At 52.5% G+C, this 22,735-nt stretch overlaps 1 protein-coding gene across 1 annotated transcript in view; it reads left to right on the top strand.

Annotated features, from left to right (window-relative positions):
* MEGF6 (multiple EGF like domains 6) overlaps positions 1 to 22,735 on the top strand; it is a gene marked incomplete at its 5' end in the record, with an annotated part of 95,694 nt that overhangs the window by 51,725 nt on the left and 21,234 nt on the right. Inside the window, 5 exons of the mRNA XM_082009449.1 lie at positions 8,101 to 8,223; positions 17,219 to 17,344; positions 18,223 to 18,345; positions 18,747 to 18,869; positions 20,941 to 21,078. Of these exons, the coding sequence (XP_081865575.1) occupies positions 8,101 to 8,223; positions 17,219 to 17,344; positions 18,223 to 18,345; positions 18,747 to 18,869; positions 20,941 to 21,078 (633 nt within the window). The remainder of the gene's footprint in view (positions 1 to 8,100; positions 8,224 to 17,218; positions 17,345 to 18,222; positions 18,346 to 18,746; positions 18,870 to 20,940; positions 21,079 to 22,735) is intronic.

Below are 22,735 nucleotides of genomic sequence, written 5' to 3'. Positions count from 1 at the left end.
GCCACGTCTCACAGCTTGCCCCTCGGTGCCGACGTCTTCATGCTCGGTGGTGGCTGTCAGAGGCAAATTCCCAGCAAGGAGTCTCAAGCCTGTTGCCGTGCGGATGGTCCGTGGCCAGCCCGCGTTTCCCGTCGAGCAGGTGGAGGGGATGGAGTCGCCCCGTACTCCCGTTGCGCACGTGCAGCGCCTTCCATCAATGCTGCCTCGGCGTTTTGCCAGCTCTGCTGCGTGTCAGAAAGTCGGAAGCGTTGATGGACCGTGCCTGCTAATAGCAAGTGGAGACTTGAGCATAGCAGAAGGTAAATGGTCAACTTCCACGGTTCCACTTCCAAGCAGTAAGGAGCAAAATCCACACTTCTTCCCTGTCATTGACAAGTTTACTTGTTGGGGTTTTTGTTTTTTAATGAGACTTGCACTTTCTGCTGCACTGGGTCAGGCACTGCAATGAGACAAGACTTTTTTGCCGCTTTCCAATACCTTTGTTGAACAGCGTTCAAAAAATGTGCAGATGTGGCACTTGGGCACATGGTTTAGTGGGCACGGTGGTGTTGGGTTGATGGTTGGACTTGATGATCTTAAAGGTCTTTTCCAACCTTAATGATTCCGTGATTCTGTGATTTATGTGCACTGGCTTGTGTGTGATGGCGGATGGGGACGTTGAGCGAGGCGCGAGTTCTGCGAGCACGTGTACTTATTTCTTCCCCGCCGTGTGTGCAGCTGACCTAGCAGCAGATAAAGTTTGAGGTTGCCTGAAGACTTAGGAAATAATGGCGAATGTGTGAAGTTCATGAAAGACTTTGGATGCTTGTGAGTAATGTAGATATCAAGGAATGCATTATCTCATCGTGAGATAATCCTAATAAATAAATGCCCCAAGCAGTCGATTATAAAAGTGATATCAGTATATTTGCGAGATGTGCCAGACCTTTGGAAAGGGGGCGAGTTGCTGTTTTGCTATTTATAGATCAGCTGTTTGTCTCAAACTCCGATTGCATTTTGTGTCTCCATCCAACACCGTTGGCTCATACGACTTCTCTGACACAAGCTCCTGAGATCCAGCTTTGTGTCCGGAGCAGAAACCTCCAGCCTTCCCTTCCCTACCACGTAACTAACCTGATCCCGATTCCACAGATCGGGAGCTCCGTGGACGCTCGTGGCTTTATCCTGACTTCCGTGTGAAGTTATCTTTTGGTCTGCAAGGCTGAGGTATTTTTCTCAAGTTCAGGAGGAATGTGGCTTTCAGCTGGAAAAGCAAAGTGCCTTCACCCAGGCCCTTTGGCTGTTCTTCCCGAGTGCTCTGAACCTGGGGGAAAAACTCAACGCATCTACTGAAAAGCGTGTGATGTCTGCGGCCCCTTTTCCAGGAGCCTGGTTGTTTTTTCATCTTCAGAAAGGGGTGACTATCCGGGCATCTGCAAGCCAAACTCTGACACATAAGCTAAATATGTTTTTCTTCCAGGAAGTTACGTCTACTATTCCTACAGGGTTTATAGAGGAGTAGAAGGCAGAGTACAAAATAAACCAAACCCAATCCAACCCACCACAGCCTTCAGGCCCACCCCATTGAGAACAACAAAACAACCCGAGGAAAAACACCGTCTCTCTTTCCATCTCCGAGAACAAGTGAATTTTTGGCGTGTTGTGGCACAAAATACCTTTCCCCTGAATGGTACCTTTGACAGAACCAGCAGACGGAGGGGTGAAGACTGGCTCGGGTAAACACCTCGGTCCTCTCCTCCAGCAGGACCAGACTTTTCTGTGCGAGTCGCTGACATGTGCTGGCAGAATGCTGGGGCTTCGGCCTCGAATCTTCCCGGGGCACGCGGAGCTGCTGTCTTCTCGCGCAGGTGCTGTCTGGACCTTGTTCTCTGGGTGTTGACACGAGAAACAAGGCAATTTTTCAGGGAACTTAGTTGCTGCCTTTGAACACAATTAGGTGCTCAGGAGACACGGCCTGAGACGAGGTGCTGGGGGCAGCTCCCTGAAGACGTGCCCCCCCTTCCGCAGCCGGCGTGCAGGTAGGTACCCCAAGGCGCGCGGGAGCGGCTGGACGGCAGGAGCTGGGGGTGGGAAGCTAGCATCGCACCTGCAGACGGCAAGGTGGGCGACACAATCATAGGCGTGTGTTGCTCGCCCCGAACTCGATACCGCTCTAGTTTTGCTTGACGATTTTCCCTTCGCTGCTTGAGCTTCTCTTCGACAGGTAGCAGCAGACGTTCTCCTGACCATCTGATTTTCAGGATAGCGTGCGCTGGCTTGCTTCGCCAGTGCGGGCAGCGCACGCTTCTGCACAGATGTGTTCTTTTCGTCGGCCAGTTGCGAAAGCAAAGCAAGCGCAATGAACTGCTGCAGATGCGTTTCATTGGTGCTTTTATTGGATGAATGGAGAACGAAGAGGTGTTTTGTGTAATAGTGATGTACGTTTCACTGAGGTCTTGAGTGCCTTATAATGCACTCTGCGTACAAGCGGTGCTCTGTTGGATCCCTTTGGTAGAGTGGCTAATTGCAATGCTATGGATTATGCCCTTACACGGCTAACCTTTACAGGAGAGGTCATTGTGCTCTGCTGGGGACTCGCGTTAAATCGTCATGGTGAAGCAGCCCTTGATGTTCTCTCTATGATTCTCTGAAGGATGTCAGAAAACAGCACGGAGCATAGCTGGTTGCTTTTGTTTGATTATATGGTTTCTGTTAGCTCCTTCATTCCCGCATTCCCGTTCCTGCATTCCCACTGGTCGGTACCATCGGCAAGTATACGTCTGTGCCGACGTCTGTGCGGTTAGCTTCCAGAGCACGGCGCAGGGACCAAGCCGACACGCCTCTGCGCAGGTACGTCTTCTCTCCAAAATGACAGACCGCACAGAGAAGCGGGGTAAAGCAAAGCTATGAAAAAAGGTTTGAGAGGGGGAGTGTAGCAGCACGTCAAGGCTGCCTGCTTGTTGTTACGTGCGCCTCTGCTCCGCTCTGAGTAATACCTAATTATCAGCACCATCCAGAGACAGAAATGTGGGTGCAAATGAGAGCCGGGCGGCTCTCCCAGCCGCCGCGCTTGAAGGCAAAAAAAGGTGAGCTGAGGACAAAGCAGCTCCCCAATACATTTTTCACTTCTTCAGATTATTGTGAAACCAGTGCGACCGTTCCTGAAGTGCCTTTGGAAACTGCTGCTGTTGAGGGTGGCCCAGGCGGCGTGGGAAAGCGACGGGCAGCTCCGCTCTGTCGAGGAGAGGCTGCAGCGAAGGAAGGAATGCCAGCCCGAATAACTCAGTGAAGCTCTTTAAGGCTTTCCCAAATGCCTGTTTTACAAGAAGATGAAAACTGAGGGTGTGGAGGCATTCTGACCGCCAAAGTGACCTTTCTTCTTCCCTCACGTGAGTCTCTTGGGTTCCAAGCCGAGACCAGCCCGAGGCAGGCACCGTTCTTCCCGTCCTGGAGGAGGGAAGGGCTTCCGAGTTCGCAGAGAGGGGGGATGAGGCATCGTCCTCTCCCATGTCTTCCTCGCACTGTTGGACCCTGCTGTTGCTGAGCCCTGCCTGCATGGTCTGTGAGGGGAGCATGGCAGAACAGGGCCCTCGATGCCTGCAGGTCATTCGTGCTGGGGGCTGTGCGATACGTGCAAGAGATGAAGTAACGCGCCGGGGTTTTGTCTTCTGCCACAGCCCGGCCCCGTTCTGCGCCCCGAGTTTCTAATCCGTTGTCGGTGGCGCGGGGCAGGTAACGCGGCGCTCCTCTCCCCACAAGCGGTCGGCTTTGGGCATCCAGTGTGCCGCTCTGTCGGTTCAGCTCCTTCCAGTCTCTTCATTTCCTAAAATTGCTGAATTAGCTTCACCAAACTGGTACCAGCAAGATAAAGGCACTAAATCCCACACATGCTCATCTTGATGGATTTTAATTAACCTTTTCCCGGCAGCCCTGCTCTGTAATCCAGGCTAATTGCCGCAGGGATTCAAGCCTGGCACTGCTGTTTAGGCAGATAGAGCAAACCTCAGCAGCGTATCTGCTGCCTGTGCTTCCAGCTGGGATCCATCTCCTCCACCTCAGCCTTTCGGAGGAGATAAACTGCCTCTTTAGTAATTTGCAGAGCTGCTGTTGCCACTTTCTTTCCTCTGACGGAGCTCTTGTTCGAGATAAATCACAGTATAACTTCACGAAGGACCTGTACGTGGTCAGAGCGCGCACGTAACCACGGCCATCTCCGCGCACCCTCCTCTCTGTTTCGGTCTCGTGTTCCTCTTCCCTGAAGTAGATTAGAGCGTAACCCCAGCTGGTCCACGTGGCCGATATCTGAGCTCCGACGGATTCTCTCTGTCGGGGGAAGAGGCTGACGAGAGCCGTTTCTCAGGTGTGCCCTGTGTCCTTGCGGATGAGGATGTGAACTCTGGTTTCCTAACACAGCCGGGGAGTTTCCCTGCCCAATAAGCCAAGTCCCACTCCCAGGGTCTCGCTGCGTTCGGTTTTTGCATCTGCCTCAGTATCCGCTGGCCCTGTCCATGCCGGCACGGCGGAGTGCCCAGGCACGAGGGCTCGGCGTGCTCTGTCCTGGCATGGCTCTGGGTTGCTCGGTGTCAGCTACCCTCCTCGGAAGAGAAGCCTGTATGCTTCTAATTTTCCTTCTTTGGCATATTAATTTCAACCAGATTTTGTCAGCGCTCCAATAGGAAAATAACCTCAGCGTGCCACAAACCGCATCTCGCAAAGCGTCACGTAGATTTTCAGATCTTTGTACTGCCAAGACGTGCACCGAGGGCAACGTGGCCCTCCACGGCGATGCTCCATCCCGGCCCCGGGAGGCGGCTCCTGCCGCTTCGCCCTTTGTGTTCCTGGGCAAATCGCGAGCCCCATGCCGCTGCTGGGGTGGCCAGTGGCCAGTTGTGTTATTTCCAAAGACGCAAACCTAAGATTTCTTGGGGATGACCCTGCTTCCCTCCTTTCAGGGGTGCAAAGGATGGGGGGTCTTACTTTGGTCACACCATCGTGTAGTACACATCCAAAAACCTCTCTGTTACTGCAGAAGGAGATGAACAAGGCTCCAGAAGGGAAAAGGGGACGGGGGTCCTGTGGGAAGCGTGCCCAGCGAAGGTGACGGGCGCTTCTGCAGCCGGGGCGCGAGGAAGGGCTGGCCGCTTTCCCAGGCCGAGGTGGGACGGGGCAGAGGCGGGTTTTGGGGTGGGGACAGCCCTCCATAATTACAGAGATTTAGAGGGTGAAAAATACAAAGAGAGAAGAAGAGATATTTAGAGGGGAGATGTGTAATTACTGAGTATGAGTAATGAGGTGAAAGTAAGACGTTTATTCAACACATCACTAACTTTTTTGGATAGTGAGCTCTGAACGCCCAAGTTCGAGCTTGTGGGGACACTGGGGAGCTGCAGGGTTCGGAGGCTGCCAGCAGCTGCTGGAGGAAGGGCTCGGGAGGGCGCGCGCTCCACTGTCCTTCCCGGCGAGCTTGTCGCCCCACCGCACGAGCAACGAGTGCACCAGGGGCTCGTGGGCTCCGTAGCCTCCCAATTGTGTAAAACCTTCGTGGAGGAAAATGGTTTAATTAGAACTAGGTTGCTTTGACGAGCATCTCGGCTTCGTGCCGCAGCATTCCTTCCCCCTGCAAAGCTGGTTTGGATTTGGGTTACTCTTTGGAGAGCATCACTTAAAGCTTATGTTTCACCTCAAAAATCCATTCATTTTCCTTTCTTTAACAATGAAGTAAAATGGAAGAAACAGGAAAAAAATACCAAAACCTTCTAAAATGCCCAGAGGAGGAAGCTACAGTCCACGGAACGGGCAGAGGCCCGGCATTACACAAACGATCGTTTTCTGCCCAGTTGATGAAGCCTACAGCTACAACGGGCGCTCCGAAGAAGGAGCCTTGTACGGCCGTCGCAGCGGCACATCAGAAGTCGAGACTGTGGGTTCACCAGGCAGCACTGGGACGGAAAGGGCAGAGGGCCATTTGCACGTGCTCCGATCTTTCAGTTTTGCCTTTGTAAGCAGTGAGAAGCCTTCTAACGAAAAGTGTTCTGAGAAAACAGTCATTTTGTGTTATTACTGTGTAGCTCAGAAACAACCAGTCAAACAAGCATCACCCTTCCCACTTTGCCTCCCGTTTTGTCCCTGACCCAGTCCATTTGCTTGCTGCTAGCTGATTTTGCTGGTAATTAATCCCATCAACGTAAAATAAATCTAATTAACGCGAGCTTTTAGCACCGGCTTCAGTCGAGGTTGCATTTCTCCTGCGCTTCTCGGCGCGCTTTGCCTCCCCGGCGGGAGCTGTAGCGGCAGCCGGGGAAGAGCGATCTGGCAGAGCAAACGGGGAGCTGGGTGATGCTTCGGGCAGGGGCGCGGGGCAAGGGTGCGGCTCGGGCAGGTTTTTGCACCGCTGGCTTGCAAAGGCAGAGTCAGGGCATCGCCCTGCCGTGATTCATTGAGGAAATGTTTCTTTATCTTATTAGTAACAGTCATTGATGAAGCGGCGCTGGTTCATTGCTCAGCTTGGCTCTGTATCGTCCTGCTGCTTGCGTGACCGGCGCGCTGTGCCAGCGGGAAATAGTTGTGCGTGCTGAAGACGTCTTCGCAAAATGCAGAAAGCGCGTAGAAACGCTGATAGGCCCAAAGCTACGGAAGCTTTCTCTCCATGGAAAAAGGAACTGCTGGTTGGTTTTTTTGCCGTTAGGGTGAATGTGACCCGGTTCCCCCATCTGATTAGAGATCCTTGATCCTTTCCCGTCTGAGCGGTAGCATACGTGTATACGTGTACACACACACAAATGGCAGGAATTAAGAAACTGGGCAGCTATATCCGCAAACATCTCCCTTATTTCTAATTATAGCCATATGAAAGAGTCTTACGTCTCGGAGACTTGAAATTGCCTTTGACAAGCTCCTGATATGCATCTCGGTTAGCACCATGTAACTGGGCGCTCCAAATATTTTTACATTTCTTCTCAGTTCTGGAAGTTATTCCCGGCGCTCGAAGGCAATTTAAGGTCTGTGAAAGAGGAATGAATCTCCCTTTCTGTAACACGCTGCTGTCTACCTCCCCGGTTTTGAAGCTCCGATACTAAAATATAAAGAGCTTTTTCGCCGCAAATTCGTGGGCTAGTTCCCATTTCAGCTCTTGAAAGATTGCTCAGCACTTGGCAGATGATTCTTCTGGCTCAGAGGATGCCTTTTGTTCGAGGGCCTGCCATTTTACCAATAGAGATGGATGTGCACCCTTTTACCGGCCAAGCGGATTCCTCGCAGCAATGGCTGCCTCCGTTTTCCCGGGCTTGCTCTGGTTGCGGAGCTGGGAGGAGAGGGCCAGGGAGCTGCGGTCGGAGTCTCGCCATTTGCGTTCTGCCCTCTGTATTTGGGGGCGAGCTGGATGTCATGGTGTTCTTAAGTATCGTCTAATTGTGAAAAATCCATGGTAATAGCTTTCTCCAGGTATTGGCGTGTGTTCTCTCCCATCCCAGCGACGTGTAGCAATTCTGAGCGGAGCTTATCCCCAGGTACCCCAGATTTTGCTGCATTTCAGCAGCAGGTCAAGCGAGTTCCAGGCATAAACGGTGTGAAATGTGTTAAACGCTTTGCCAAGTACCGAGAGGAGAACCGGGGCAGTAAAGCCTCTCGCCTTCGGCACGTGGCCGAGCTCGGCGGACGCCGGCTTCTGTGCCGCGACAGGATGCGACCGGCTCAGCGGGATGAGAACATCCGCCGCTGTGGCGCTGAGGCCGCGTTCAGCTTTCCCCCTCGCTGCAGTCTGTAGCGTTAGGTGTTTGCTCCCACCATTCGCCTACGTAACAAATGGCCTAGCCCAGCCTGTTTTCAACACCTACAGAGTGAGGAAGTGTAAAATATTAATTAAGCCGTAATCTCAACAAGATGAAGGATGGCTTATGCTGATTGACAAATAAGATTTTTTTTTTTTTTTGGCTGATTGCATGCTTGTCATTGAAATTTCTTAAATAGCTTGACTGATTAAACCTCATGAAATGACAGTCTTGTTCCCTCTGCATTCGTTCCCCACATCTGGAGTCAGTCCACAGAGGGTGAATATTCCTGACTTCAGATCCCGTCATGCCCACTCCGCTGAATTTTTCTGCCCTCTCCCCTTTTCTTTTGCAGACGTCGATGAGTGCCGGGTCCTCAACGGGGGCTGCCAGCACCGATGCGTGAACACCCTCGGATCTTACTATTGTGAATGCAAGCCGGGCTTTCGCCTGCACACAGATGGCAGGACCTGCATTGGTAAGTCGCCGTTTTCAGTTTCTTGAGAAGCTCTAATACTTCGTAGCCCTTTGCCTACCTGCAGATGTGTGGCATTGTACGGAAAATGCTTACGTTGGCTTACCCGCTCACACGCAGGGAATTTGAGATGACGGTGATGGGTTGCGTTTTCCTTTGTTTCTCAGGACCCTGGTCGTCTTCCCTAACGTGTTTCTGTTACCGGGCTCATGACGTTTGGTGTTCTTCGGTGTGGACACGTACGATTTTGATTTCTTTGCAGTTCCTTAGTTTGTTCTGGTTCAGGAGAAGTAACTTCCAATGCTTTGATGCTTCTGCTTTTGATACCAGCTGTAGCAGATACGCCACTTCCAGAGCAAATACGTAAACTAGATCATGAAAAGGTTCAAGTCGGTCGTCCCCTTTAGCCCGGCTATTTCCCTAGCCACGTGGTAGGCACTAGGTGTGACAGACAAGTGCGAATAAGCACGGCTCTGCGTGGAACTGTGGCCAGAATAATCTCAAAAGCCTCTTCCCTGGGCTGTTGATCACACGTCCGCTTGGATGGTGCGTGTCCAGACACTACAATTCAGGTGCCAGGTTTGGCTCGCGGCTGAGGTGTGGGCCAATTTCTTGAAATATTGTTGTTTGCCTGCCCTGAACCAGAGTCTTAGAGACACCGGGGTGGAGCTTGGAGTCTGCCTTCCAGCATCTGCTGCTGCAGTTGTTTTTCTTAAACCACTTCCCCCTCACAGCTTTATTTGACACATTTTTCCATTTTTTGAGGGATCTTTTCATACGTGTGGAAAGAATTCCCGGGCCATGGTATTACAAAGGCCGTTTGCTTTTTTTTCTCGGAATATAGTCACGTTCCAGAGTTTGCTAAAAACAACTGCGTGAGCCTGCGCGTTCCAGTTGGGAATGGCGATGTGAGCGGAATAAAAACCACCAAAGGAAGCGGTACCCGCCGTGCCCAGAGCAGCACGAGCTGCGCATCCTTCCACAGCCGCTCCCGCCATGCGACGATACTCTTAACAAGCGCAGCGAGACGTACGTCTGTGGTCTGTCATCTAATAATCGCCTCCGAAATAGGTACTTCTCTTTTTTTGTGGCATACGGCAATTCTGCCGCCTCTGCCTCATAGAATAAAACGTGAGACAAACTGATATAAGGAGCGTTCTCAGCCGGGTCAGGCCCAGCAGGTGAAACAGTTTCTAGAGAAAGTACAAAAAGGACCACGACAGGGAGGAAGCTCTTGTTTAAAAGCGGTTTCCATCCTTTGCTTTCGTCGCTCGGGCTTACCCACTCGTGTGGCTGCGATGTGCCGCGCGTTTCTGCCGGGATCCGGGCAGGCAGGGCTTCCCTGCTCCGTGCTGCTCGCGCCGAGCGCTGCAAACCCGCTCTGCATTAAACTTCTGAGCAAGCGTTTGCCATAACGCGCGGGTCTGTGGATATGTCAGGCCTTCGTAATAGCTCTGTACGAACTCCTTAAGCCGGCTGTGCGGAGGGGTGGAAGTAAACGTCTTTTTCTCGCAAAAGCCCAGAACGGAGCGCAGCCTTGGAGGTTCCTCCTCTGCCGGTGCGTACGGTTGCCCTGCGCCGCGGGTGGCCACGTGCACGCTCCCCTTCATTGCCTTTGCCGACGCTCGGACGGTGAGCCCCCGAGGCTGGCGGCGGCCTGCGGTCCGGCCGGGCGGCTTTCCGTGGGTCGCTTTGTGGTAATCCCGGGCCCTTGGAAAGCCCGCGCTCGCTTTCTGCGGTGTTCTCACAAGTGCACGCAAGTGGTTCTTTCCTTTAGTCCTTGGTCTACGTAAATATTTACACTGCGAAGTCAGAGGCTTTGCTCCGACTTGATCTTGGAAGTCACAGGGGCTTTGTTACGCCAGCGTTCTTGACGTTACCAGGCAGCGATCGCGGGGCGCGGGCAGCGTGCAGGCAGCAGCGGCAAAGGCAGGAGGCCTCACTCAACACGCCCTCCATTCGCACCTCGATTTTCGTGTTTCGGGAGCACTCTGCCAGCGCCGCTGGGGAGGAGGAAAGCGTTTTCTCTCGCTAAATACCAAGCTTAAGGCCAGCTGCAACAGGAGGGTAGAGGCACGATAGCCTCCCTTTGCGGGGAAAATCAGCTGGTTGAGCTTCAGCTGCTCGGTAGCTGTTGGGTTGGTTGGTAGCTACGAAGAGATCGGCGGTGGCGTCCGGCAAAGCTCAAGCCGCAGCGTGACGCTGCGCAGGTCAGAGTAGGCGCGCGTGTCTGGTCGAGTAACGTCGGTCGCAAGGGCAGAGCGGAGACGCCGCAGTGCCCGGCGGCTGCTTTCTCGGGCTGGGGGTAGCAAGAGGTGGCGGGTCTTGCGCAGGAGCTCCTGAGCCACGTCTCTTCACTCCTGTGGAGCTTCAGGCACGGACTTGACTTCAGCCAAGGACTTGACTTCAGCCAAGGATTTCTTTTTCCTGCGTGGCTCTGAGGGATTAGGTTAGCCGGTAAAAGCTGCATCTCTCTTCAAGTTGGGATATCCTCTAATTTTGCTGGACAGGTAGGATTCAGCGCTGCTAAAAGAGAAAAAAATTGCCACTAAATGGAAGGAGTAGGCAAGGAGGAGAGAGAACTGGAGACTCTGCCATCCATTCCCCTCCGCTCCAGAGCTGCTCTGCCCGTAGAGGCAGGGGAAGTCGCTGCTCGTGATCTGAGCCAGGGCTGCAGGAAGGCTCGCGGCTTAGAGCTGGGTCAAGCACGGAGATCGGCTTTAGGAAGCTGCCGGCAGCCCCTGGGAGCAGCAAGGCAGGTCAGAAGGCATTCTGGAGGCAGAAAAAGACCGGTGCCGTGAAGTTTCTAGTTAAGGTCTGTGAAACCACGGATCTAATTCTTTTAAATGTTTTCTGATCCCCACAAAACCCACAAGGGCTTCAGTTAATCGGCAACACCGCCTGAAGCAGGGCGCTCCAGAATTCCCCTGCGGAGGCTTAACCCCGAGCGCAGGACTGGGCAGGAGCTCAGCTCCTGGGAGTGGACTCAGGATGATCGGTCCTTTTCCACCCTCTGGCTGAACTATTGTTCCAAGCTTGCGGCGGCAAGTCGAAGCCCCTTTTATTCCTGAAGATGTCACACAATTGGAAAACAGATAAAATCTTTTGCTGCTGTCTTCTGACGGCTTTGCACCCTTGGTAGTTGTTCGCACCTTTGTGCTCAGGATCGCAGGTGACGAAGCAAGGCACAAGGCAGGAAAAAATGAGCAAAAGTTGTCGGAAGTTACTTGGGCGCCTTTAAAAGCAATTTCCTATGAAGCGTGTTGCAGTTCCCTGCAAAGAGCGTGTAGGATTGGAAGAAGCGTTTTGCCTTTAAACGCGCTTTTCTCGGAGGACGTTGGTACCTTTTCGGCATAAGCAGAGCTCGGCTCCGTGCACAGCCCCGCAGGGGATTCCTAATCTCATCTTTGACGTTGCCTGGAGCACCAAGGGCAGTGAGGGATGGCAGGCTGCGGGCGGCCCCCCGCGCTCACGCCTCTGCATCCCTCCCCTCAGCGGAGCCACGTCTGCCCCATCGATCGTGGGAGCGAGGGGCTCCAAAAGCCTCGCGGCGGTTCCTGTGCTGCAGGGGTGGAATAAAAGCTCACGGCCAAGGCCGAGCTCTCAGCTCCAGGCTGTGCCGAGGAAGCCAGGTGGCAGGAGCCCGCCACGGGCTGCATCCCAGAGATGCTCCGACGCGAGCAACGAGGCCGAGGCGGCTCTCTGGGTGAACCTGGACCTGGACCCGCTCCCCGGCTGTGGCTCAGGGAGCACAGGAAAGGGCTGAAAGCACCTCCCTGTGTCTCGCAGCGACACTCACAGCCGTCGTGGATGCCTTGGGTAATCCGCAGCTCAGTTGTGCAAGACTCTTTTCTTGTGTCTCTTGTTCAAATACAGCGAGTCACTGGTGATGGATTTTAATATAGAAGGGAGCGAGAAAAAGAGCAGACGTTTCCATTGAAAGTGAAACAAGGCAAAAAGAGTCATTAGACGTCCTGAAATTACCTCTTTCTTTATCAGAACCACATGGGCAGGAGGCAGGGAGCTGACATCTTCAGGTCTTTCACTGTTTCAGCAGGGGGATGAAATCCAGTCCAAGGCAAAGAATTTAATCGGAGCCAATTGCTTTTGTTGGCCTGCGGAGGAGAGAGATGGTCTGTATTAACACACAGCATGTTTCTGGAAATTGTCTGAGGTTAGAATAAATCAGTTTGGGATTACATGATGTATCCCTATTTATATTAAGAGTACTTCAAATGAAGAAATCTGAAATATAGCAGCGATTTATATAGCGCACGGAAGGACTATACCATAAAGGTTTGCACGGGCTTGAGCTCCGTGCATGGAGGGTAAGCGTCCCTATGTACTTTGCAGAGGTTTTCGATTTGCAGGCGTTGTACAGACAATTGGCACGTTTTAGAAAATTGGACCTTGTCTTTGTCCAGTGGCACGTTTCTCAGCCATTTCTTAGAACGGGTGGTTGTGTGTGACGCTGCAGAAAGGAATGCCGTGCTCCATTCCAGTTACAGCTGCTTACCGTTACCTTTAAAGCGTTAGCTCGCTGCTTCTGATGGCAAATTGCTTGGGTGTGGAGGATGCGATAGGGATGGGAAAGAGGAGACGTTAGAGCGGAGGAGCCCGAGTCAAGGCAAGCGTTACCACCCCCTCGCTGCGGCGCGAGCGTTGCGCTCCAGGTTCGCGAGGCGGCTAGAGGCACCCGCGCCTTCGGCGCTGCCGAGCCAGCCTCTGCCGCGGAGCTTTGGGGGCGACGCAGAGGGAGCGACCGCCGACGCTGTGAGGTTGCTGGCGGCCGCCGGGCTGGGCGAGCGGCACTGCTCGGCTCCCAGGGGGTTGCAGCGCAGCTACAGGGGCCGAGTTCCGCTCTTCCCAGTTCGTGAAGGTCAGCTGGAGGGTGCGGAGCTCGGCTAGCTCAGTTATTGAACCGACTCCCGCGTTAGGCTGCTACTTCGCAGACCCAACCGCTGGTAATAATGGCCTTTTCATCCCCTTTTACGCGTCCCCCGGCCCCGAGAGGGTCAGAATCTAGGAGCTAGCATCGTTCAGCTCCCTTCAGACAGAGGGGATGGAAGTAACGTCCCTCTTGCAGACGATAAAATATCATCTGTGGAAAATCTGTCTGAGCTTTAATTACAAAAATCTGCATGATGTACGAGATGACACTGGATTTGGCAATGTTGTCACAGAAATGTTAAGCTAGGAACAGCATCTGGGAATGGAAATATTTTTAGAGTGGTTCTGTAAACAGAGAAAAAAAAGAGCCGTAATTAAAGCAAGGCCAGCAGTGAGGTCTGCTGGCTGTTACTCTGCAAGAAGCCAGCTAAGGAGACTCAGAATTAGAAGGCCCTTGCTTTGATGGAGAGACACCCAAACCAATTTTAACGTGTTTCAGTTGCTTCATCTTACTAGTCCTGATTCTTACATTGAATTAGTTTGTATCTTAGCCAAACTGCGGTGCTGCATGAGCACCCCGGCCGGTCGGCGCACCGTGGGTGGCTCAGCCGCCGCAGGACGCCGTTGCTTTGCTCGTTACATCGCGCGTAGGCACCGGTGCCGTATAGCCTACGAGCACCGTATAGCCAGCGATGCCAGCCACTTCTTCCCCGTGCATACGTCTCTTGGCAGAGAAGGACTTCTGGTTCCCATTACCCGTAGTGGTCTGGAACGTACCTGCGAAGGCTGAGACAACAGCATGCGCCGGCCCCTTCGCCATCGTGTGCAGTCGCAGAAGGGGAGGCTCAGATGGGGTTATTAGTCTCAAGAGTACATCTGGTAGCAAATAAGCTATACTAAAAGAAAGACAAGAGGAAGGAAAATGCTCTGCAAGGCCCTTGCGCTCTCGCCATGACACCTTTTAGGTTCTCTTGGCGGTCCGCAAACGGCGTCGGTGAGGATCCGCATACTGGTTCTGGCACTCGGTTGCGTTTAAACACGCCGGCCAAGGAGGGCTCGCTGGAACAGGAACCGTGCCCTGCTCGCGCGGCCAAGAGCCGCCGCGGCCTGAGTGCCTGAAGTTTCCTCTGCCCTTCAGGAGCGGTTTTTGCCATTGCAAAGCGCCATCGCTACACAGCTACGGCGGGGTACGGGGCGGGTACCGTGCCTCCGCGCGGTGCGGCGCAACCTGGAGAGACCTGTTGGGTCTTCTTCTTGGGTGTAGAAATAGAGCTTTTGGAAAGGCTGCTGCGTCCAACCTTACAGGATTTCAGTCTGCTTAACTTTTGTATGGTAAAAAAGAACTGGACTTTAGTTTTTTCCACTCTGAAAAGTCATCTTTTAGAGATATGAGAGGAGGGCAGTTATTTAGATTGCAAATTCATACAAATAACTGCATGCTGGGAGGTTGTTTTAGACGTAAGATGCGTTGGCTTGTTATACATTGGCCCAGTACTTTTCCCGTACAAAGGAATGTTTTGGCAGGCAGTAGCATTGTTTTACTTCTTTTTTTAAAAAAAACACTCCAACAAGCACATTATTTATGGGTATTTTTGAATATATATTATTAAACACTTTAATATATCAGGATATTTTAAAATGACCACCCATCTCTGCTAAAGCTTGAGTACTGTAGCTCTGACCCATAACTCTTCAGGAACGTCGAGTATTTCTGTTGTTTCCTTCCAAGTGGATTAAAGGAAACAATGTCAGCACAACTAACATAAACTGATAGTTCTTGCTCCAGCCCGATGTTGTGCGTGGCAATACTTCAACCCTATTAAGTCACTTTTCTTCCCCCAAATGTTGTTTAGTTAATTAGAGGCATACAAGGGGAAGTCAGTTTTTAAAAGTTTGAAATGCGAGCGCTCCTCAGCTCTGAGTCAAGGTGTATTTTTTGCAGGGGAACTGTTTGCGGAAAAAAAACCCCGAATATACAGTTTTGCCTTTTATTTTCCTTCTGTGCCAAATATTTGGTTTTCGCTAATATACAAGAGGGGCTTAATCAAATTACTTTCAGTACTTTGTCTATAGAAAAGATGACGTCTGCAGCCCGCCCACTCATCTGCACCCTGGGCACGGGTGTTGGACAGACCCAGCCTCCCTTGGGATTCAGAGACCTCGTTAAAAGCAGAGACTTTTACTAGCATACGCTTTCCAGGCTCGCCTGCTTAGCAAAACTCTTGCGGCTGTCGAGGGCACTGTCATTACCTGAAGCGTCAGCTTCTGGAGAGATGTTTTTCATCGGAGATATTTTTAGCATTCTTATAAGATTCCACAGAGTCAGCACATGAATTTATTCTGGAGCTTGAAAGGTAGGTCAGAAACATGTGAGACCAGAAGTCATCGTACCATTCTCCTTATGGAAACCGGGTCTAGGTTTCCAGGCCAGACTGTGGATGGGTTTTAGCCGTGTCGCACCCACATGGCTTTGATGTGCAGCTTCACGGCCGCTCGTGTCTCCGAAGAACAGACTTGTTCCCCGGTTCCCGTAAGGGACACCTCTCTCTGGAGCAGTCTCTGTTTGAGATGCTCACCAGTTAAGGCGTAGGTAGGCTAACTCAGGAGACATGCCATGGTCTAAGAGGAGACTTTCATCGCTTTGGAGGCATGTGATTGCCCCAAGATGGCTTATCTCGCCAGAAAGTCCTTCCCTGCTTTGTTTTCTAGCTCAAATTTCTCCTGGATACAACGCTGTCAGTGGTCCTGGGTAGAATCACAGAATCATTAAGGTTGGAAAAGACTTGTAAGATCATCAAGTCCAACCGTCAACCCAACACCGCCGTGCCCCCTAAGTGCCGTCTCCCAAAGTGCCACGTCTACACATTTTTTGAACGCTTCCAGTGATGCTGCAGCCTACTAAGAAGCAACAGGCAAACTCTGCCCGCTTGCTGGTTTCAGGGCGCACACGTCACTAGTTCAACCATGCTTTTGTTGCGTGTCCTGCAGAGAAGCCCCAGATTATAGGAACAGAGAGGGAGGAGGAGACGACTGTTTTGAGGCTGATTAATGATAGTAAGCTTGTGAAGCTAGCCCACATGTTCAGTCATAAGATCTGTTTTCTGCCGTAGCCTAGGCAAAACCTCCTGTTTTCTGAGGGTTTGAAATCCTTTGGGCAGGAAAGCGCCTTGCGCAAGGCCACACAGAAACGCTGTGGCACGGCCAGGAACACCCGTGGGGAATCTCAGTTCCCAGTCCCGCCTGCACTTGGGCTGCAATCCCCGTTCCCGCCAGCGCAGCTCCGTGCGCTCCGACTCTGCAGGTTGTCGCATCAGTTACTCGTGGCGGGGACGAGCACACGCCTCCTCGCCTTCCCGCGGAAATCTCCGACTCAAAGCACTGAACCGGGGGTTGGTACATTGAACTGGGGATGTTGCAAGATGCGTCTTCAAACATTTTTCCTTAACCGTTCCCGAAAGAACTGGTGGTCCCTGCTGGGCCTTGCCCTCCGTAGTCGGTGCCTTCTGCATGGCGTGGGGCCGGAAACTTAGTTTTCCATCTCACTTCATTGCAAGAAGAGCGGAATACACCCGAGCACAGCTCGCTCTGGAGCGGTCATTAAGCGGAACTAGCTGTGGCGTTGCACTTGCAGCGGCCGTCTTTGAACAAAGCTCCGAGAATTTCGGCGAAGCCTGCCTGCCCAGACGGGCACCCTTCGGAGGGGGCTGATGCTTCTTAGGACGTGCGCGGGCTTCCCTCCCGTGGCGTTCTGGAGGACCTAGCCCAGACCCCCCGGTCTCGGGAGAGCTGCTGGGAGCTCTTACTGTAGCAAAGAGCGATTTTAAGCTGCTACCTGACACTTGAGCCAATCTTGCTGTTAAAGAAAAGGGCCCCCACCTCGAGGGGGTCCGCCCGAGGTCCCTCTCTGGCACCCCGGTGCACCGCGTATGGAACAGAGCTTTGTCGCAACAGCTCACATTTAGCACGCTTCAAAAACTCGCCACAAGCTTCTCGCTTTAGCACAAGGTGAATATGCCCCAAAATAAGTGTTAAATCCTTCTGTAAGCGGCTGCGATCGGCCCGGGTGCCGTTATTTTTGTGACGAGCGTTCTGTCCCTTTGCCTCACAGCCGTCAACACGTGTGCCCTGAACAACGGCGGCTGCGACCACGACTGCGTGCAGGTGACGCTGGCGCAGCACCAGTGCCGGTGCCGCCACAACTACCAGCTGCGGGAAGACGGCAAACGCTGCGTCCGTGAGTCCCCTCGAGCGTGCCTGGGAAGCTGGGGAGGCAGCGCTTCGCTTTGGCCTTTTTTTCGGGGCAGCCGAGAGTTGGGGGGGAATAGGGAGCGCGCGCTTGCACGCTCAGATGTCAAACAGCTCAGGTCGGGGTGTTTCCAGTAAAACCCCTGCGTGTTGTATTGTCGTGAACATACTCTGCAGCTTATTCGGAAAGGCAAGAGCTGAAGGACTGTAGCCAGCAAAAATGAAGTTGTACGAAGGCAGACGCTTCTGAGCAAGCGAAGGAGCAGCAGCCTGTCGCAGCAGGACGGGATCTTCCCCCTCTGCTTGCAGACAGCTTTCTGGCTGACCCGCTCCCGGCTGCAGGAGGGAGAGAAGCTGGAGGGGATATTGAGCAGAAGTTTAATCTCCTTTTTCATAGCAGCCGGTGTTCAATAAGAAGGAGGAGGGAAGTCTTTAGCTGTGAAGTTGCTAAGGGAGAAGGAACAACTGGGGTATTAAAAAAGCAGCGGTCAGTAGGGTTTTGTAGCATCGGTCCGGGTCCTGGAGCAGGTCGGAGGCTGGCAAACCTCTTGCGAGGAGCTCTTGAAGCAAATGTGCCTGGTGCTTGCTCTGTAATCGTGGTAAAGGGAGATGCCCATGCCAAGCTTCCACCTTTGCTCAGGTTAGTGCCGTACTTCTGCGGGATCTCGCACCGGGTAAATCCTCCTGCCCGGATGGAGCAGCGAACGGCTGCAGAGGTTTTCTGTCTGGTGGAGAATGGTCTTTCACGGATTGCAGACTTTTTCGCTAGGCATAACTGCTTGATGCTCTGTTTTCCCCACAAGCATAATGCCAATAAGAGCTAGGATTAGTATGAAATAAGCCCGCCTCTTCTGCTTTGACCTGCAGTGAGGAACCCCTGCGCCGACAGGAACGGCGGCTGCATGCACCGGTGCCACAACCACCGCGGAACAGCCCGCTGCGAGTGCCACCCTGGCTTCCGGCTGGCGCCTGACAATAAGGCCTGTGAAGGTAAGCGCCTCGCAACAAAGCTTTCAGGGAGAAAAACGACTGTGTCTCGCGGGGTGAGGTAGCGCTCGATCTTAGTAACCATCGGCGCTTGTGCATTTAACGGAGTGCTGCAGAAGCCTTCCAGAGGGGTGGCATGGCAGCGCTCGGTTGAGCGGTTGATGTCTGTCCAGGAGCCCCGCTCGAGTTGTCTGGAACGACACTCGAGCTTCATGTGATCCGATTTCCTAGGAAGCTTTACGGTAATTCTGAACTCTTAACTCTGTTTTGTCGTTGTTCTTCACCAGGGTCCAGACTCTAGGGCGCGAGAAACCGCGGAGAACTTGAAGACAGGAACGATTGTCCCCTTGCACGAACGTTTATGGCACAACCTGCTTTGCTTATTGACTGCTCCTCTCTTGCAGATGTGAATGAATGTCTGACTGGCCTAGCCGCGTGCGCGCACCAGTGCCTGAACACTCGCGGCTCCTTTAAGTGCGCCTGTAACCCAGGCTACGAGCTGGGCGCAGACGGCAAGCAATGCTATCGTGAGTACTGCGTGCGGACCTCTCTCTCGGGCGCGTTTGGGTCTGCGGGTCAGCCAAGGGCGGGAGAGAGGCGATCCCTGCGGCCGGCAAGTGGTTGTGCGCGATCCTCCGTGAATCGGCGGGGCGGAGTTATAGAATCTTTTTTCAAGAATTTCACAAGCAGATTCGGGGCTGTTAACCAAGATAAAAGCTTTCTCTGATCTTTGAAGTTGCCGTGAATCTGCTTTTGCTGGTTTAGGCAATTTAGGCCAAGTTCTGCTCTTGGGGACTTTGTTGGATGAGTTCAGTCAGCTGCGGATGGAATTGAGCTAGTGAAGCGATCGCATCTGCTCCCATCCAGAAAAGAAATAAACACCATTATGCAAGAATGAGCCAGATGATTGTCCGTACGTCTTTGTTCGGCTAATACCCATCAGCAGGAATAGTCCAAAGCGGAGCTATCGGCACGTAGCGCTGCAGCCCTTACGGATGAAGCCACCGTGGCAGTCCCAGTGCTGGCAGCTGGTGTTACTGGAAGACGTGATGCTCCACCTGAGCAGCTGCTGCAGCTCTCGCTGGGAGCCTGCCAAGGGCATGAGGGGAAGGCTTTGCAGACCATAAACGGGTCTGAAAGGCATCAAACCCCGAGCAGCGTGAGGAACTACGCTGATGACATGCTGTTTAAGAGCCTAAGCCTGTACACCCCTTTCTTTCTAGGAAGACGGTTTATCTCGCACTGCATATTCTGTAAAAAAAGTAGCCCATAGCTCAGTTTCATGTGCGACTGCACATTTACCTTCAGCTGTTGGGGTGAAGGCGCACGATAGCCAGCAAGGCTTACAGAGGATGGGATTAGGAAGCCAGGTCTGTGCCAAATGAATCTTGGCTACCTCCTCACCTAGCACTGTGACTATGCGGCAGGGAAGATTACCCTTTGTGGCTTCAGCTAACTGGCCCACAGGTGACAAATGGCTTAGTTTTATTGCTGCTCAAACCACGGTTTTCCAGGCAAGCCCCTGGTAAGAGATGCCAGCCCTGGAGGGTCACTTTTGGCAGCAGGGACAGTGGATGCACAAGCCCCACTCGTGTTCTGACACGGCTCCCCAGCTGCTGAGACTCTTTGCCATAACCATTGACAGTGCCTCTACTTTGGTGCCAACTACAGAATTAAGTAGCCTTCTGGTATGAAGAATGTTTTCCCCTGCCCCTTTTATTAGCAAGTTTCTTTCTTTTATGCAAAACCCTGGCTGATTTTGCATTAATAAGAGAAGGAAAGCCAGAGAGACTATATTCATGTTGTGAAATCAGGAAAATAGTCTTCCACCATGGCACAGCTTTTGTTTGTGACCTGCACAGATCCATCGGGAGCATCAAGCTCCCCTTCTTTCATCCTCCTTGGGTCTGAATGCACTAAAAAAATCAAATAAGTTCTTGTAGGCAGAAATTGTTTTCCTGATGTTCAGGACTTGAGTCAAAGCTCCACGGTACAAGTTCCTTTTAGTTTAAGAGAGCTTAATTAACTAGACTGAAGTTTACATAAACTTTGCCAAGCCCAGATGATCTATGGCCGCTGTTGATGTTTGCGCCTACCATTTTTGACACGTCAGTAACTAACATTTCTAGCCGTAGGCATCTGGATGTTTCCGTAGTTAGCCATATTCTGCTGCTCCCACTTCTAGCTGGCATCAGAACAGCTCTGTACTCAAAGCCTGAGCCAGCTTTTGGTTGGCAGCACATACCGCAGCTTGTCAGGAATGGGAGCAGTTTTGTCTGCAGTCTGGTTCATCTCAGAGATTGTCCAGAGCCTGCTCCATAAGTCTGTCCCTAAGAGGCTACATGGGGCGTTGCCTGGGATCCACTGGTTTATTTTTACACATCGCTTCCCAGCCCAGCAGTGGCCTCCAAGCAAAACTATTCCCATCCTTTCCCCATCCCTTCCCTCCTCAGCAGGGCTGTGCGCGCAAAAACGCACGTGCAAGGAGCCGGACTGGAAACCACTGTGCGGATGCCTGCTTGAGCGCAGCACCGAGGGAAGGCATGGGCCAGCCAGTATGTTCAGGAGCGCAGGATCCTAACAGTGTGCCTTTTCCAGGGATAGAAATGGAGATTGTGAACAGTTGTGAAGCCGACAACGGTGGCTGTTCCCATATATGCCACCATACCAGCTCTGGCCCAGCCTGTACCTGTAACTTTGGCTATCGGCTTGAAGAGGACCAGAAGACATGCACTGGTAAGGCAAGGGAAAAGGTACATTTCTTGCTTTGACATATCAACTAGTGATGAGGATCACCACATGTTAGCTACTAGATGTACTTGCGCCACAAACAGGTTGACAAAGCTAGAAACAGATGCAGAGTACAAGGCGGTGAGATACTGCTCTACTTGAAGACATCCTCAAACCTCTACTCAAGACCTACTCGGACAGCAAATGTTGACTTCAGAACTAGAGCAGTTTCAGCAGGGAAAAACTAACTAAGGCAGCATTGGCAGATAGAGACTCACGTTTCAGATCGCTGTAAGCCTACGTCTAGAAGGGACAATGCTTGAGATGTACCACCTTAGCTGTTACCTCCAAGGAAGCAGCAGTGTAATTTGAGTAAATGAGTGATGTGGATGAGTCACTAGCTGAAAGCCAAGTGTAATTCAGCCCCATCTGGGTCTATAAAGAATGTATTAACAGAGAGGTAAGGGTGAAACGCACCCCAAGCTCTGTAAATTCTATAAAGTTGGGGCACGCACTTCATATTGCATTACTCAGAGCCCCTTGCAGCAAATAACATAGTCAGAAGCCCTCTGCAGCGCTCACTCGGCGGACATTTCCTGCTGTGGTTTACTCCTGTGCTGACGACGGGGCTGTGGCTCAGACTCGCACAGCAAGGCAGGGTGAGTGTTTCCGTCCTTCAGGTGATCCAAAGCTGTAAGAAGTCCTGGTGCCCTTCCCGCAGGTTAGTTGGAGGCTCTGTGCCGCAGGCAGTGCAGTGAGGCTCTTACACCTAAAGCCTTCTCCTACAAAGCCAGCAAACAGGAGGTTGCTAGCAGAGGGTAACAGCATTTAGCGATCCAAAACAGTACTTGCCTATTTCCCTGCAGTGTAAGTTGCAGTTCACATTACTCCGGAAACGATTCTTGAATTTCGTAGAATCATAAAGGTTGGAAAAGACCTACAAGATCATCAAGTCCAACCATCAATCCAACACCACCATGCCTACTAAACCGTGTCCCAAAGTGCCACATCTACATGCTTTTCAAACACCTCCAGGGATGGTGACTCCACCACCTCCCTGGGCAACCTGTGCCAATGCTTGACCACTCTCTCAGTAAAGAAATGTTTCCTAATATCCAATCTAAACCTCCCCTGGCGCAACTTGAGGCCATTTCCTCTCATCCTGTCACTGGTTACTTGGGAGAAGAGACCAACACCCACCTCACCACAACCCCCTTTCAGGCAGTTGTAGAGAGCGATGAGGGCTCCCCTCAGCCTCCTCTTCTCCAGACTGAACAACCCCAGTCCCCTCAGCCACTCCTCATCAGACTTGTGCTCCAGATCCCCCACCAGCTTCGTTGCCCTTCTCTGGACACGCTCCAGCACCTCAACATCCTTCTTGTTGTGAGGGGCCCAAAACTGAACACAGGATTCGAGGTGGGGCCTCACCAGTGCCCAGTACAGGGCTGACAGCCCTGCTCCTGCTGGCCACACTATTGCTGATACAGGCCAGGACGCTGTTGGCCTTCTTGGCTACCTGGGCACACTGCCGGCTCATGTTCAGCCGGCTGTCAGCCAGCACCCCCAGGTCCCTTTCCGCTGGGCAGCTCTCCAGCCACTCCTCCCCAAGCCTGTAGTGTTGCCTGGGGTTGTTGTGACCCAAGAGCAGGACTCAGCACTTGGC

Source organism: Phaethon aethereus, assembly GCF_964289735.1.
Source record: "Phaethon aethereus genome assembly, chromosome: 21".
Lineage (NCBI taxonomy): Eukaryota > Metazoa > Chordata > Aves > Phaethontiformes > Phaethontidae > Phaethon > Phaethon aethereus.
This window is presented reverse-complemented; position numbering and strand designations above follow the sequence as displayed.